The sequence below is a fragment of the Oryzias latipes genome, chromosome 20 (genome assembly GCF_002234675.1).
Source record: "Oryzias latipes chromosome 20, ASM223467v1".
Taxonomy (NCBI): domain Eukaryota; kingdom Metazoa; phylum Chordata; class Actinopteri; order Beloniformes; family Adrianichthyidae; genus Oryzias; species Oryzias latipes.
In genome coordinates, this window is record NC_019878.2 from 358,461 (window position 1) to 372,620 (window position 14,160).

The window sequence follows — 14,160 nt, forward strand, 5'->3', positions numbered from 1 at the left end:
ATCGGAGGCGGAAAAATATTGCTTCTAGGACAGGACTCATGGCATCCAAACCCGAAATACATGGACACACCTGGCGTTTCAGGGCCCTCTGGATCCAGCAGGTGTCAGCAGTAGGGGTTGCCTGTGGGGTGTGGCATGGCATCCAGTCTGAAAGAATGATGGCTCCTGTTTTGACAAAAACGTTCCGTCCCAACAGATTCACAGGTGTGTGTGGTGAATGCACAAATGAATGTTCCACCATCTGGTCAAGTCAGTTGGATGGTCTTTTGCCGGGTTTGAGGAGTCATATGTTCATTTGTCAGAGCTGATGGAGGCAACCGGCAGTTTATAGAGGAACACATTGCACCAGTGTCCATTCATGGAGTTACCTCTGAGCTTGAAAGGGACCATGGCTCCTACATCACCAAGTGGTATTGTCCGACTTGTCACCTGTGGTCTTCGCCACAGTGGAGGAGCTTGGAGCGGTCGTGGGTGCTGTTCGTGTCCTCTGCTCCTGGTCTGTGCATTCTGCTGTTGGGTACCTTGTTGTGGGCAGTCGTTGCCATATGTCCTGAGCGCCACAGATGCCATTTCCAGCTGCTGCTGGGGGTCCCTGGGTGGCTCACGCCTTCCAGGAGGGGATACCCGTCCTCCTGTCCTGGCCTCCGATACCTGAACATTGCTACAGGTCCTGAGGGTATTTAAACTCATCATGTTACGTGCTTTTTTTTTTTAAACACCTTCATTATCCAGAGTGGATTTTTCCTGCAGTGTAAATGACTGTTTTTCAGTTGTTCAACTCCTCCCTTTGTCCTTTTTCTTCAAATGTGCTCTGCAGTGATGAATCAGATGTATTTTAAATCGACTCTTATCACCTCGCAGACGCTCCGATGCATTCTCCATGCATGCAGTCATGGCTTCATTTGATCAGCGGAGCTGACCTGAGGGTCAGACCCTCCTAACACGGCTCCTTCCTGTGAAGCCAAAGAACTGAGAAATGCTCTTTTTGTCACTCACCCAATGAAGCAGAGGGGGTTTTCTGTGTAAAGATTTATGAGGTCTCAGGACGGCTCTGCTCTGCGCCTTTCCTGCAACATTAAAGCTATGTGCTGCTTGGAAAAAACATGTTGTTACTGCAGATGTTGTTAAAGCAGATTTGTTACTGTCATGCTTTCTTTTCACCATCACCAACTCTATGGATGCTAAAGTTGGTTAATCAATGATGAAAATCAGCAAAGGAAAAAAACCTTAAACTTTTCTCTGAACTATATGACGGATGTGGAGCCAAATCTTTGAAAAATACATTGTTTTAGATGCATACTGGCAGCTAATCATTCACTTTTAATCCAGAAACAAAGACAATTTGTTTTGACTTACCATTAAGGACTTGCTGTCCTACAAAAAGAATTCTGAGAAGTGCTAAAAGCAACAAAATTCCACAATTTAAGCTTTTCCTTATTTAACTAAAAACACAATTCAGACTCTAAACCACAACAGGTTCGTTAAAACACAGACAATCAATACGCAGACAATAACTTTTAACCGTTTTCTCAAAACCACACCAAAAGACATAACACAACAAATTAGGCACCTTACAGATAAACAAGATAAACCATTTCACTGAAATGAATCGTTTATCACTAGCATTAACATTCATGTTCTCCCTTCTTCTGTTCTACTAGAACCAGCACCTTTCCTTACCATACTTTTCTGTGTCCACAGACCCTCTATCACTTCCAATGCCATTCATTTCTACTTTAATTCACTGCTTTGTCCTTTCCCCATTCTGTACAACATCCACTTACACTGTCTTCAAACTATAATTACATCAAAACATGGGATCTGCTGCAAACTATCTTTAAACACCAATAAATCCTTTAACACCAACACTAAGTAATCTGAGAAATATCAAAACATATAAACATATAAAATAAATTAAACATTGCAAACATTCTTTTAAAGGGAGTCCGGATCTAAACCAACAAATACTTACAATTAGTGTCAATAACATTACTTTTTAGCAAAACTTAACTAAATCATGGTAATTAGGAATTACAAAATAAAGTAGAGACATTTATTCAAAATAAGAAAACCGAAATAATTGCAAAATCATTTTACACAAAATATATTGGACCGATATTATCTTACTGTGTTTTAGAAAGATTTGCCCAACTTTAGGCAAATTCCAGAGAAAGTTAGGCTACGTTCGACAGAGGCAGAACAGAGACTGTTGCTGCAGGCTGCAGCTGCAGTCAAGCTGCTGTTGTGGCTGAAACTTCCATCGGAAGCGCTGCTCATAGACTCCTTTCTACTTAAAAATCTTTTTCGTCGAACTAAGACCACTGAAATTTGTTTTTATCGACGTCTTACAACCGAGGTCATGACCACACTCAATAACTACGATGTCAGTTGTTGTTTTACCTCAAATTAGATTGCAAACTCTTCAGCTTTGTTCCGTGAAAGTTTAGCGCAGGTTGAACATTTCGGTCTGCATGGACGCCGTCACGCCGACCACATGGTACAAACAAAGCCAATCAGCGCTGTCGACACATTTGAAAGAAACTAAAACGTCCCGTTATTGGCTAATTCGAAACAAGATGGCCACGTCCATAGAGAAAACATTTCACACAGAAACATGGAAAATAAAGCCAAAATTCGCTACTTTCAAACAGTTTTTCATCCCATACTTTCCAAAATCTCATGCATACATTTCATTCATAAGCAGTCACGTCTCCAAAATCTCATACATTCAGTCCGTTCATCAGCGATCACGTCTGTATTGTCATCAGTCAGTCGTCAAGTCATGTTGTCGTTTTTGTCCTGACAAAATGCACAATTTTCCTCATCTTCTGTCAAATTCAGCGCTCATGTTTATTTTGAATCCTTCTTTGGTTTCTCTCCGCGTATAAAAAAATAATTTGTAGAGGCCGAAGCCTCCTTGGTGTTTCCGAAAATCCTAGACGCGCAAAATTAGTTCCTATAATAACTCTGTTTTTCGTAAGGGATTTCTTAACAGGTTGAACAGACACAAACCTAGTCAATTTGCTGCTTTCCAAATATCACAAGCTCCCAATTTGCCAACGTTCAATTTTGTACAGGCCGAACAGACGAAAAACCTGCATAATTATAATTGTCCAATTTTTCAAAATCTTTTACTGCCGCCCAAAGTGTATATTTTGCCACACAGCAAATTCTCCAGTGTCATATTTTTGTAGTCAAACTGACCATACTCTTTCAGAGTTATTACAACAACAGCGAGTGTAAGGCCCCACCCCCATTTTCCAAGTGTTGGTGTTAATACTCGGAGTTAAAATGCTCAGAGTAAAAATTACTCTGTGGGGTGAAAAACATGCAGTGTAAAATCTTGACATTTCCCACAGAGCTCATTCAACACCAGCATAAAGTTAAATTCCCGCCAGTGGTTGTGACGTTGACTGGGTAAAGACAGAGAACGGCCATTGCAGGTGGAACCGTCTTTTCAGCCGACCTCATACATATTATTGAATCATTGAAACACACCGGTAAGCTAGTTGTTCACAACTCTGTTATTTAGCATTGAAGTTTAAAAAGTATTTGGACTTAAAGTAAGATTGCATTTTTCTATAGCTGCTTTGGTTTTTTTGAAGATTTTGTTTCACTATGTTAACCTGCATGCGTTGAAAAAGCAGATTCTGGCCTAATGCTTCAAACATGTTTTTAGTTAATTTATTTTAAATTTAAATTTATTTAAATTATTTTATAACATTTCGTTCTTCCTAATTAATTCAAGTAATTCAAACGTTTATAGTTTTCTCTTAAAAACAACGTCATTAAATTGGTGAATATGACAAAAGAAAAAGTTCATCCAATATTCGATGATGTCACCTGACTTGCGCATGTGCATGCATCCGCCATTCTAGGAGCAGCAGCGCGTTCGTCAGTTTCACAGCAGATGTGGGAGCGGTGGAAATAACATTGTCTGACTACGGTAAGTGAAATTTTCGAACTTTTTTGTGGTTTTGCTTTAATATAATCTTCTAAATATGCTTTGACATTCGACAACAAAGTTACAACAAGGCCTCGTGGTTTTGTTTTAGCCAGCAAATTCATTTGCGCCTTGTTGCTCTGTTGAGCTAAACTTTAAGCTAGCTTGTTTTTGCAGACTCACTGCAAAGAAGCTTAGGTTGCGTTTTTAAAATGATTAGTGATACTTTAATACACCGAAAGTAGCGGCATGTGTTTTAATAATTGCCACAACTATACCATATAAATGTGATCACCAAGCTTGAACTATATCGGTTTACGGTTATGTCGGCAATTCTTGAAATTGATCGGCGGTCGCCCGGGCGGATCTAGGTTGCAAACTAGAACTCCTCGCAATTTTTTCTGTTACTCGTTTTTTTTAAGACTAAAAGTCGTATTTCCATGTAAAGTTGATGAAACTAACACGAGAGTGCCTATAACTGTATTGACTATATAATACGCCCGTGTAGAAAACGCTAGAAGAAAGCGTGTGGGGGTGGGGTTAACCAACTTGCAGCTGCAGGGAACGTGAACAGGTGGAGGGGGGGTGGGGGTGGGTGGAGTCACCCCTTATGATTCCAGACCGCACAATACCGCTGCTGCTTCTAAGTTAATACATAAATGGTTTTTATTCATAAAAATAACATATTTTGTCAGGTTATTTGATTATTTAAAGTAAAAAAGAGGAAAAACGGGAACAAATCTCCATCAAAATGAATGCGTTTTCATCATCTCAATTTGATGACTTTGAGTGTTACTCAACTGTGTAAGATTGTGGGTAATGGATGAAAGATCAAACGAAGCATCAGTTTAGGAAGAGAAGGAAAGAGGAAGAAAAACACCCCAAAGATACAGTTATGCGGGGGGGGGGGGGGGGGGGGGGTTACAAAATTAGTGCATTTTTACATAAAAATCATTTATTTGTTTAAATATTTAATTACCAGCATCATATTTGCCATTAAGAGTAAAATTTTGAGGACAGAGTAGCAAATTTAAGTGCTAAGCTAGATTGAAGGACCCACAGCATCAGAAGAGGGTGGCAAAAAGACCCCCCCCCCCCAGGGTTTAGCACCCAAATTTATGTGTGTATGTTGGAAATGAAACACAAATTTTTTGCTGAACTCTTTCTTTTTAATAATAATAATTATTTTTATTTGTTTATTTATTTATTTTACAGATTTTGTCATCCATTCACATTGCTTCCTCAAGTCTGGCTATTATTTGGTAAGTATCCTTAACATTGAATTGGTTTTACAAAGGTGTTTCTTAGTCATTTTAAATTACTCAATTTTGTTTGTAGTCTTTCCATTTGTTTGTCCAGTTATGTAGTACAGAGGTAGTTAGACTGTCAGAAATTCTTAAACATTACAGAAATTCTTAAACATAAGTTAAAACAGTCATTTTGGGCGTGGTCACCGTAAAGTGCATATATTGTTAAATGTGTTCCACTGGCAACCTGGCATTTAAATGATAATAATACTACTAATAGAAAGTTGTAGAACCCATAGAATATATATTGGATGAAAAGGCCAATGCTGCATTCACACCGGACACTAGTCTCGAGTCAAATTTACATTTGCTGCCTCTATTTTCGACGGCTGTCCGTGGTCCAGTTGAAACCTTTTTCCAGGGGGTAAAAAACTCGAGGATTGTTTTATTGTTGTCTAAATGAATATAAGAATAACATCATAAGCCCATGGAGCTATGACGACACCTGCTCTCTGTCTGCTGGCTAGCGTTGCGGGCTCGATCACTCTATATTGGAATTTTTTTCTTTTTAATTTTTTCCAACCTGCTGATCGAGTCACTCAAAACGTCACGTGCCAAAGCGGATTCCCTGCTGCAAGGACAAGATCGTGCCTGAACATTGACTTAACATTGAAACCTGACGCCCTTGATGTGCGAAACAATTTTCATTGTGCTCTGTGGTCTGGTTTTGATGTGTATCATGTTATATGGGTGATTACTATAGGCCACATATTTTTAATATTCTTTGTTGTTCATTTTGATTTTTTTTTTTCTTCTCTCCAAAGTATTATGACAACTGTTGCCACTGTCCCAACAGCTGTGTGTTCTTAATGCTAATAAAATTTTGATATGTTTACAGATGCCAACATGTTGATTAAAACAAAAATAAATAATGACCAGAAATATGTCAAGATCAGTGAGCCAAGTTTGGAGGAATTCTTGAATTCTGGTAAGCCATCAATCACAAACTGAGAAACTAAAGAAATTAATTACCTGTTTATTAGTCCAACGTTGTCTTAAAATGTGTGAAACTTTATTAATTTAGGCCTTTATGGTTAATAGTTGTTTAAAAAAAATCAGCATTTTAATTAACATTTTTTAATTATTTGATTTATTTCCTGTAGCTTTTTTGAAGTTCTCCATTCCACCTGTCAGTGAAGGAGTCAGAGTTTATGATGAATCAGGAACTGAGGTGGATGCAGAGGTCTTTGCAGAAGTTGCACAGCTTCCCAATGCTGGTGTATTTACCATTCAATTTAACAGTGGTAATGTTTTCTACCTGTTATGTACAAGTAGTAATGTAGTAGTAGTAGTAATTTAAGAGCAAGTTAACTTTGTTTTGTGAGTGAAAAAGGTTTATTTCTCAATCTGTGTTCCATTCTTTTGGTAGGTTCTCTGGTTCCCATTTTGACTGCATCCACACAAGACTTAACCAGTTCACAACAGAATGTTTCATCATGCAGTTCAAATAATACAGTGGTTCTCGAACTTTCTGTGTGCGATTCTGATGATACAATCATCTTGGATGAGGATTGTTTCCCTTCAAGAAAACGACAGAAGACAAATGAAGATGCTAAACAAGTAAGTTAATGTTGGTTGATTCATTTGTTCAATGTAGCCTGAGATGTATTCACTCATTTGATGAAAACTCTTTAATTTGAGGAGTTGCTTTCCTATTTTTGTTCCTTTTTAAAGGTTGTTGAATTGGCTTTGACCAAGAAACCAGGTGGAGACCTAATTGTTAGGGAATACAGCCGTACAAAAAGTCTGACTGATTCCTCACGCCGACAGATGATTAACATTCTTGCTGCAGATATGACTGAGATTCATGGGTAATGTGGATGTTTGTTCCAAGCACCTTTCTGCCAAGTATTAGGGGAAATATTGGCGCCACATATACATCATTTTGGGACTGGAAAATCTAAATTAATTTGTTTTACTCCTTCTCAGGATGGCACCACCACGGCATGTAAGAGAGATGTATGCTCGAGGCATAGTTCAGATGTTCCCTTACCTAATGGATCCATTTTCCAAAAATGGATATGTAAGTTCCAATTCTATAACTAACATTTTTACAATATGCCCTTTTCGAGGGTAAGGTCTCTTAGCCACCAATACTAAGTTTAATCACTCAAAATAAGACCAATTAGGCCAACCCAAATAAAGACTAAAATATGATTAGAAATTGGAATAACTTGATGCAATGCAGACTATAAAAAGTAAAATGCTTACTTCTTGTTTTTAATTTGAAAGGAGCATTTTTACGATCCTGAAAGTGGCACAGGGTACTTGGCGTGGAGGCTCAAAACCATACAAAGGAATAGTTCATCACAAAGCAGAAGAGCACCACATCAGCTGGCTGGTGGAGGGCCGTTGGCTAGAAGAAATGCATCTTTTCAGTCAGAGATCACCCTGACTGAAGAGCAATGCAAGGAGGCAATATCGTTTATGAAGTATTCATCTGATGAAGACATCATAAAGCAGAAAATGAAGATGACATTTGAGTATCGTCACAATATGGTTCACAGTAAAGATAAATCCTCAGATGTCTTGACTGAATTTCCATGCTTCAAAGACATCAAAGGGCTGGTAAGTAAATATTTAAACAAATAAATGATCTTGATGTAAAAATGCACTAGTAACTGTTGGCATGTCTTATTAAAGATTGAGCAAGACTTCATTTTGCAGTTTAGAGACGAGGTGGCTGCCAAGTTTTTAGAAAGGTCAGTCTTAAACCCTGCAGTCCATATGACAAAAAAAAAAAAACCTCCCGGTTTGAAAATTATCACAAGATGAAAAGAAAAAAAAAAAAAATCCCATCATCTTATAAAAACACTCATCGGCCTATTCTCTATTGTGTGAACAACAAGGCAACAAAACCTTGATTTTTGACCAGGTTTATATGCTTGGATTTCTAATGTATAGGGGTCTATTTTCTTCCTATAAAGGTGGCCTACTGTTTTCAAGCAGAAGGTCATCCAGCAGAGTAAGGCTCTCCCCTCCTCAAGCAACCTTGAAGATCTGATCTACTGTGCAGAAGCTACATCACTTCAAGAAGAGGATGACATTATTGCTTCCGGTAGTTATATTATTATTTTTTTAGCTAACATTTCTTTGCAGCACTTAGCTGTTTTTCACGTTTTTTTTCTTTCTTCTGTCAGCATAAAGACTTGTTAAAATGTATTAGTCAGCCATTATATAATCAACTTTTTATATTGTGCAGGATGGGACAGTGATTTATCTTCAGTCATTCTCCTGCTTCACCTGATTCCTCCAACAGCCCAGGGGCGCAAAAGGCCAGGCAAGGTTTCTGCATCTCAAGCTGAGAAACATCTTGTTGTCTTTAAGAAGGTTAGTATTAGTATATTGTTGTGTGATTTCTTTCCTCACTCCCTTTTAAGACAGGTGGGGTGATTAGACATTTGCTTGGGTAGTTCGAGGTAAATGCATTTGTTTTCCCTGATCATTATGTAAGCATAATTAAATAAAGTTAATTGGTTGAATGCTATAAAGCAGGAGTGTCAAACTCCAGGCCTCAAGGGCCGACCTCCTGCATGTTTTTCAGAAATCCTGTCTTATCTGCTATTGATTACCTGGATCAGGTGTGTTTAGCCAATAAGGAGCTTCAATGGAAGGTTGGTTAGAAAACATGCAGGACACTGGCCCTTGAGGCCTGGGGGGTATTCCAGGAAGCATATTTAAACTAGCCTGACTTTGAGCCTGAACTCTGGCTGAAATCCGCCTGAACTTGCTTACTCTGGGTATGTCGGTTCCAAAAGACCGGATATGAGTTGGCGTAATTACGCTCGACTTGGTAACCCTGGGTTAACGCACGGTACATAAAGACATTCTCAATAGATCGCCGATTTCTGGAGTCACCATGGAAACACGTGGAGAAAAAAAAAGAAAGCGCGACACTTGAGACGGAAGTGAGACGGAGTCTGAGATTTTAATAACGGCGGATAGAAATTATAAGTCCATCAAAAAAGTAACACGGCTGAAAGATAATTTAGTTAAATTTATTCAAACTCAATAATTGTTTATACAACTCAAATTTACGTATTTATCTAACTAAATGTCACATTACTTCATCAATCTTTTTTCCATCTTAATTACTTATATTTCTTGAACTTTCATATGTCTAAGTTTGAGCCGGCAGATATGCTCATTTTTTAACAATAAAAAGAACGGAAAAAAATGCACGGAGTGCAAAAATTCATCACAGAATATTCCATTACTGACATAACAGGTTTGGGTGGTAGAGGTGCTATATAAACTCATCATCCTCTACTTTACTCTCACTCATGGTGCAGAGACTTAAGCATAGTAGGACAAAATAGCTCGGCCAAACACGGTGAAACACGGTAAAACAGCTATACAACTAAACACATTTTGTAAAAAACCCACACTTAAACCCAAATCCGTCCAGACAGGCAAAGGGAATGATATCCCAGAATCCCTTGCGGTGCCGATTTAACAGCAGCATCAAAGTTACACCTACTTAATTGAATTAATTTGAATAAAAGGAAAATAATTGTCTGAAAACTATGTGTTATTTTTAAGGTGACCTAACAAAAAAATGATTTATCTTAACTGAAGCAAATAATTAAGTTAGATCAAAGTAAAAAAGTTTATCTTTCCAACATCCATATGTGGTCTTATCACCCTCTCATGGTGGAAAAAGTATTATCTGAGCTTCTTCATCCACTAAATCATCTTCAAATGGACACGCCATGCTGCTTCACCTCTCTGTAAACAAACTAATCTTCAACTAAACCTGCTCCGGACCAGGTTATGTTCAGAGCATGAGTTGCCATGGCAACTTGACCTACCCTGAAACATACCTCCATTTCTGGAACCGAAAGCTGAGGTTATCAACTTCCTTAGCCTCAAACTTATTGTGGGAGCTAGCATAACCTGCTCTCTGGAATACCCCCCTGGAGTTTGACACATGTGCTATAAAGCATTCAACCGTTGTTTTTGTTTTTCTCTTTATTTCTTTAAGTTCTGCCATTTTTTGGCACTTAACTCCTACAATATTTCAGCTATTGGCTTTTGGTCCTTCAAATCCTTGAACTTTCCAAGACATTCCAGGATTTCCGGGATTTTTGCTTACATGGGGAATCCTTGAAAACCTTTGCTTCTTTCTATGGTGCAGAAGCTCGCTGGTCCAATACCCAGCGCTCGCATTTTTCACAAAAATATATTTTTTTGTCCTCGTGCCATTTTCACTACAAGTATGGTCAACTTTGATAAAAAAAAATGTGTTTTGTTTTTTGTTGCCAATAATTACCCTTAAAGTTTATTTTTTTCTCCTGGAAATGCAGCTCCTTCATGTTGTAATTGTTTAATCTTCTTCATCTTCAGAGTGGAACAAGCATCCAAGAACATGTTGATGCCGTTGCCAACACCACTCAACCCTATCTGCTTGCGATTGGTACAAAGAAGAGCAGAGTCCAGGATTTCTTCATTGTTCTTGACAAGCAGGTCATTCCGTGCAAGTCAACCAGTTCACTTGGAGCTGTTGATGAACTCTTTAAAGCACACTTTGTTTTTGGTACGCTGTACAGTCAGATGCTCCACAACATGTACACCTTCATACAGACAACTGTCTACAATATTGATGTTGCCCAAGTTCAAGAGAGCCCACGTGTGGCAGAGATCAGGGCCAGAATACTACAGTCTACAGACTAGTTAAGAAATAGTCACACAAACAGAACAGGCTAAAAATTTAACTGCATTGTTTTCAGATATCATTAGCATTTGACATTGTTATTTGACCTATTTTTTTGTTATGAGATTGATATGTTTTGTTTGCCGTGTTCATTTTGTAAATGTCAACAATCTGGTTAGGCATATGCGTTTAATTCATGGTTTTTATAGTGGCAAAGCACTTCGTTTGAAATGTGCTCAGCCTGGATGTTGTCATGTTTTTGGAACTTTCTCTGGTTTTAGAAAGCATTTGCTTACTAAACATTGTGAGCAAACTGAGCCTGAAGAGGAATCAGTTGACACTGTAGACAGTGATGTTAGAAATGACTCTCAGTTAGCAATAAACGAAAATACGGCCAGTATTTCTCAAGTTGTGCCTGTATCTGACAGAAGTACTCTTGACTTATGTGCATCTGCTATTGCGCAACTTCAGGTTGCTGGTGTAGCCCAGTCGACTTTAAATGGCTTTGTGTCATCAATGGAAGAGGTTGTTATGGACATACAGAGTCAAGCAAAAGCCACAGCTTTGAAATGTTTAGCACCACAAGACAAACGTTTGAAAATTAAAGTTGAAAAAAGTTTTGAAAAACTTGAAAACCCTTTTACGTCTTTCAATTCGGAAACAAAACGAAGCAACTATTTTCAACAGAAATGGAAAACTGTTGAACCAGTTGAAAAAGTTCTTGGTGTCAGATTGGAGAACCGAAGAAACAGATCTAGTGGGACTTACAAACAGGTTATTGTGACTGATAAATTTGCATATGTTCCAATTCTAGAGACACTGCAGTCTATTATCAGAAATCCAAATTTTGCACATATGCTGACATCTAGCCATCTTTCCAAGGATGGGGTATACTTTGACATACAGGATGGGCTCTATGTGAAGAGCCATCCGCTTTTTTCAAAAAAAGACTTTGCCTTTCTCATTCAGTTATTTTACGATGAATTTGAGACTGCTAATCCACTTGGGTCCAAAAAGGGTATACATAAATTAGGGGGTATATATTTTACATTGAGAAATTTTCCACCAAAATTAAATTCATCTTTAGTCAACATACATTTGTGTGCACTTTTTCATGCTCAAGATATCAAAACATATGGTTTTAACACCATCCTTGAGCCAATCATCAGTGATCTGAAGGTGCTTGAAACTTGTGGAATTACATCTCCCATGTTTCAAAGTCCTGTTCGTGGTAGCATTGTCCAAGTCACAGGGGACAATCTTGGTCTTCATGGAATATTTGGGTTTGTTGAGTCATTTAGTGCTCATTACTGCTGTCGTTTTTGTGTCACTGAGAAAAGTGAATTTCAGTCTGTGTTCTGTGAAAATGAAAGCATCATAGTCCGTACAAAAGACATGCACGCAGAGCATTGCTGTACTCTACAGACAAATCCACAACTACCTCATTTTTACGGTGTGAAGCGTTCGAGTCTGTTGAATACTTTGCAGTTTTTTGACACGGCAGATAATCTTTCTGTTGATGTGATGCATGACATTTTGGAGGGAGTTGCACAGTTTGAGGTAAAACTTATATTGGAATATGTACAGCAAAACTTCCTAACAGCAAAAGAACTGTCTGGTAGAACAGAGTCTTTTAACTATGGCCACACGGAGCGACGAAATCGTCCTCCTGCTGTCAAGTTGTTTGATGGTAGTAATGACTTGGGCTTGAATGCAATACAGTCATGGTGTTTGCTGCGCAATATGCCATTGATATTTGGTGATTTAGTGCAGAAAGGCAATGAGTACTGGCATCTTTTATTATTGCTTCTCCAGATAGTTGGTATTGTATTTGCTCCGGTTATAACAGATGGTATGACTATCTTTTTGAAACACCTAATCGTGGAGCATCATCAGCTTTTTAAACATCTGTTTCCTTCCAGAAACCTCTTGCCTAAACATCACTTCATGATACACTATCCACGATGTATAAGAAATATTGGACCGATTCTACACATATGGTCAATGCGTTATGAGGCAAAACACAACTTTTTTAAAACCCAACTGAAAAGTTTCAAAAATATCACCAAGACTTTGGCTAAAAGGCACCAAAGATACATGGCCTTGCATTGGGAAGCTTTTAGTCATTTCAGATTAGTGGTTGGTCCAGAAAAAATGTTTTGGCTTCAAGATTTGAAAGAGGGTCCTGAAATTGCTGACAAATTAAACACAGCAATATCCACTAATGTTCTGTCAGTGAAGTGGGTGAAACACAATGGAACTGAATATAAACCTGGCCTAATAGTTTGTGTTGAGGTAGCTAATGAGATGCCAGTATTTTATAAAATCCACACAATTTTTGTCAAGGATGAGCAAGTTGTTCTAGCTCTTTCTGGTGTCGAAACTGTTTGTTTTGATGAACATTACCATGCATTCAAAATACTGTTAAAGCCTTTCCAGATTGTGACAGTGTTAAATATTCAGGACTTGTTCTACTATAAACCAATGGATGTTCAAATGACATATGGACCCTCAGATACCTCAATGTATGTGGTTCCGTATTGCCATCTAATGCAAGTGTGAGTGGTGTTAAGGCATTTGGACTTTACCTTGGACGTTTTTCTTTATTTCCTCCACTATATTTGGACTTAATAGTCAAGGGTCTCTTTCTACTCTTTCAGTGGTAATTTGTGTCCAACTGGGTGACATTTAAAGTGAATTGTTTTAAATTGAATGTTTTTATTCTCAAATTCTAATAAAGACCTTTTGTGACTATGTGTTCTTTTTTTCTGCCGATATTCTTAGTGTTCAACTTTAAGCATTAGTACAATTTTGCAGAGAATTGCCTTTTAGTTTAAAAAATTTTAACACTGCAGATATTGGGCAAAAATTGACACTGAATGAACTCGATGAGCAGTGTCAATTTTAACACTTGTGTGGGATGCGTTTAAAGGAGTTAATTGTCAATAACAAAACTGTAATTGTAATTTTTAACCAACACTGTGGGTGTTAATTTTTGTCAAAGTGTAAAAATGATTCAACACTTTTTATTGTTAAATGTGAACAGAGAGTGTCAATTATTAACACCCAAAAGAGTTATGTTAACTCTGAAAATTCTACACTGTCTACAGTGTCACTTTAACTCTGAGCCAGATAAGGACCGTATGTTATCTGGCTCAGAGTTAGAATCAACTCTTTAAGTGTTGCATTAACACTTCTGTTTTTACTGTGCACCGTTCAATTCGCTGTTCTAGGGAGGGTGAACCCAACACTTATTT

The 14,160-nt window shown here is 38.0% G+C and overlaps 1 protein-coding gene across 4 annotated transcripts; it reads left to right on the forward strand.

Annotated features, from left to right (window-relative positions):
* The first annotated feature begins 2,906 nt into the window (after nucleotides 1-2,906).
* LOC105357795 lies at nucleotides 2,907-13,657 on the forward strand. Of its 4 annotated transcripts, none has more exons than XM_023950222.1 (12): nucleotides 2,907-3,946; nucleotides 5,159-5,205; nucleotides 6,089-6,178; nucleotides 6,354-6,494; nucleotides 6,620-6,810; nucleotides 6,925-7,061; nucleotides 7,180-7,273; nucleotides 7,483-7,818; nucleotides 7,894-7,952; nucleotides 8,178-8,308; nucleotides 8,453-8,580; nucleotides 10,597-13,657. In XM_023950222.1, the coding sequence occupies exon 12, from the start codon at nucleotides 11,024-11,026 to the stop codon at nucleotides 13,463-13,465; it is 2,442 nt and encodes an 813-aa protein (XP_023805990.1). In that variant the 5' UTR covers nucleotides 2,907-3,946; nucleotides 5,159-5,205; nucleotides 6,089-6,178; nucleotides 6,354-6,494; nucleotides 6,620-6,810; nucleotides 6,925-7,061; nucleotides 7,180-7,273; nucleotides 7,483-7,818; nucleotides 7,894-7,952; nucleotides 8,178-8,308; nucleotides 8,453-8,580; nucleotides 10,597-11,023; the 3' UTR covers nucleotides 13,466-13,657. The 4 variants fall into 3 exon arrangements, with proteins under 4 accessions (XP_023805990.1, XP_023805992.1, XP_023805989.1 ...); XM_023950221.1 differs by having other exon boundaries at nucleotides 7,483-8,308; XM_023950223.1 differs by lacking the exons at nucleotides 2,907-3,946; nucleotides 5,159-5,205 and having other exon boundaries at nucleotides 6,047-6,178.
* Nucleotides 13,658-14,160: the final 503 nt, after the last annotated feature.

Excerpts from the sequence above, each read along its gene's own strand:
- LOC105357795 (XM_023950221.1), top strand. The coding sequence starts at position 11,024 with ATGAGATTGATATGTTTTGTTTGCCGTGTTCATTTTGTAAATGTCAAC.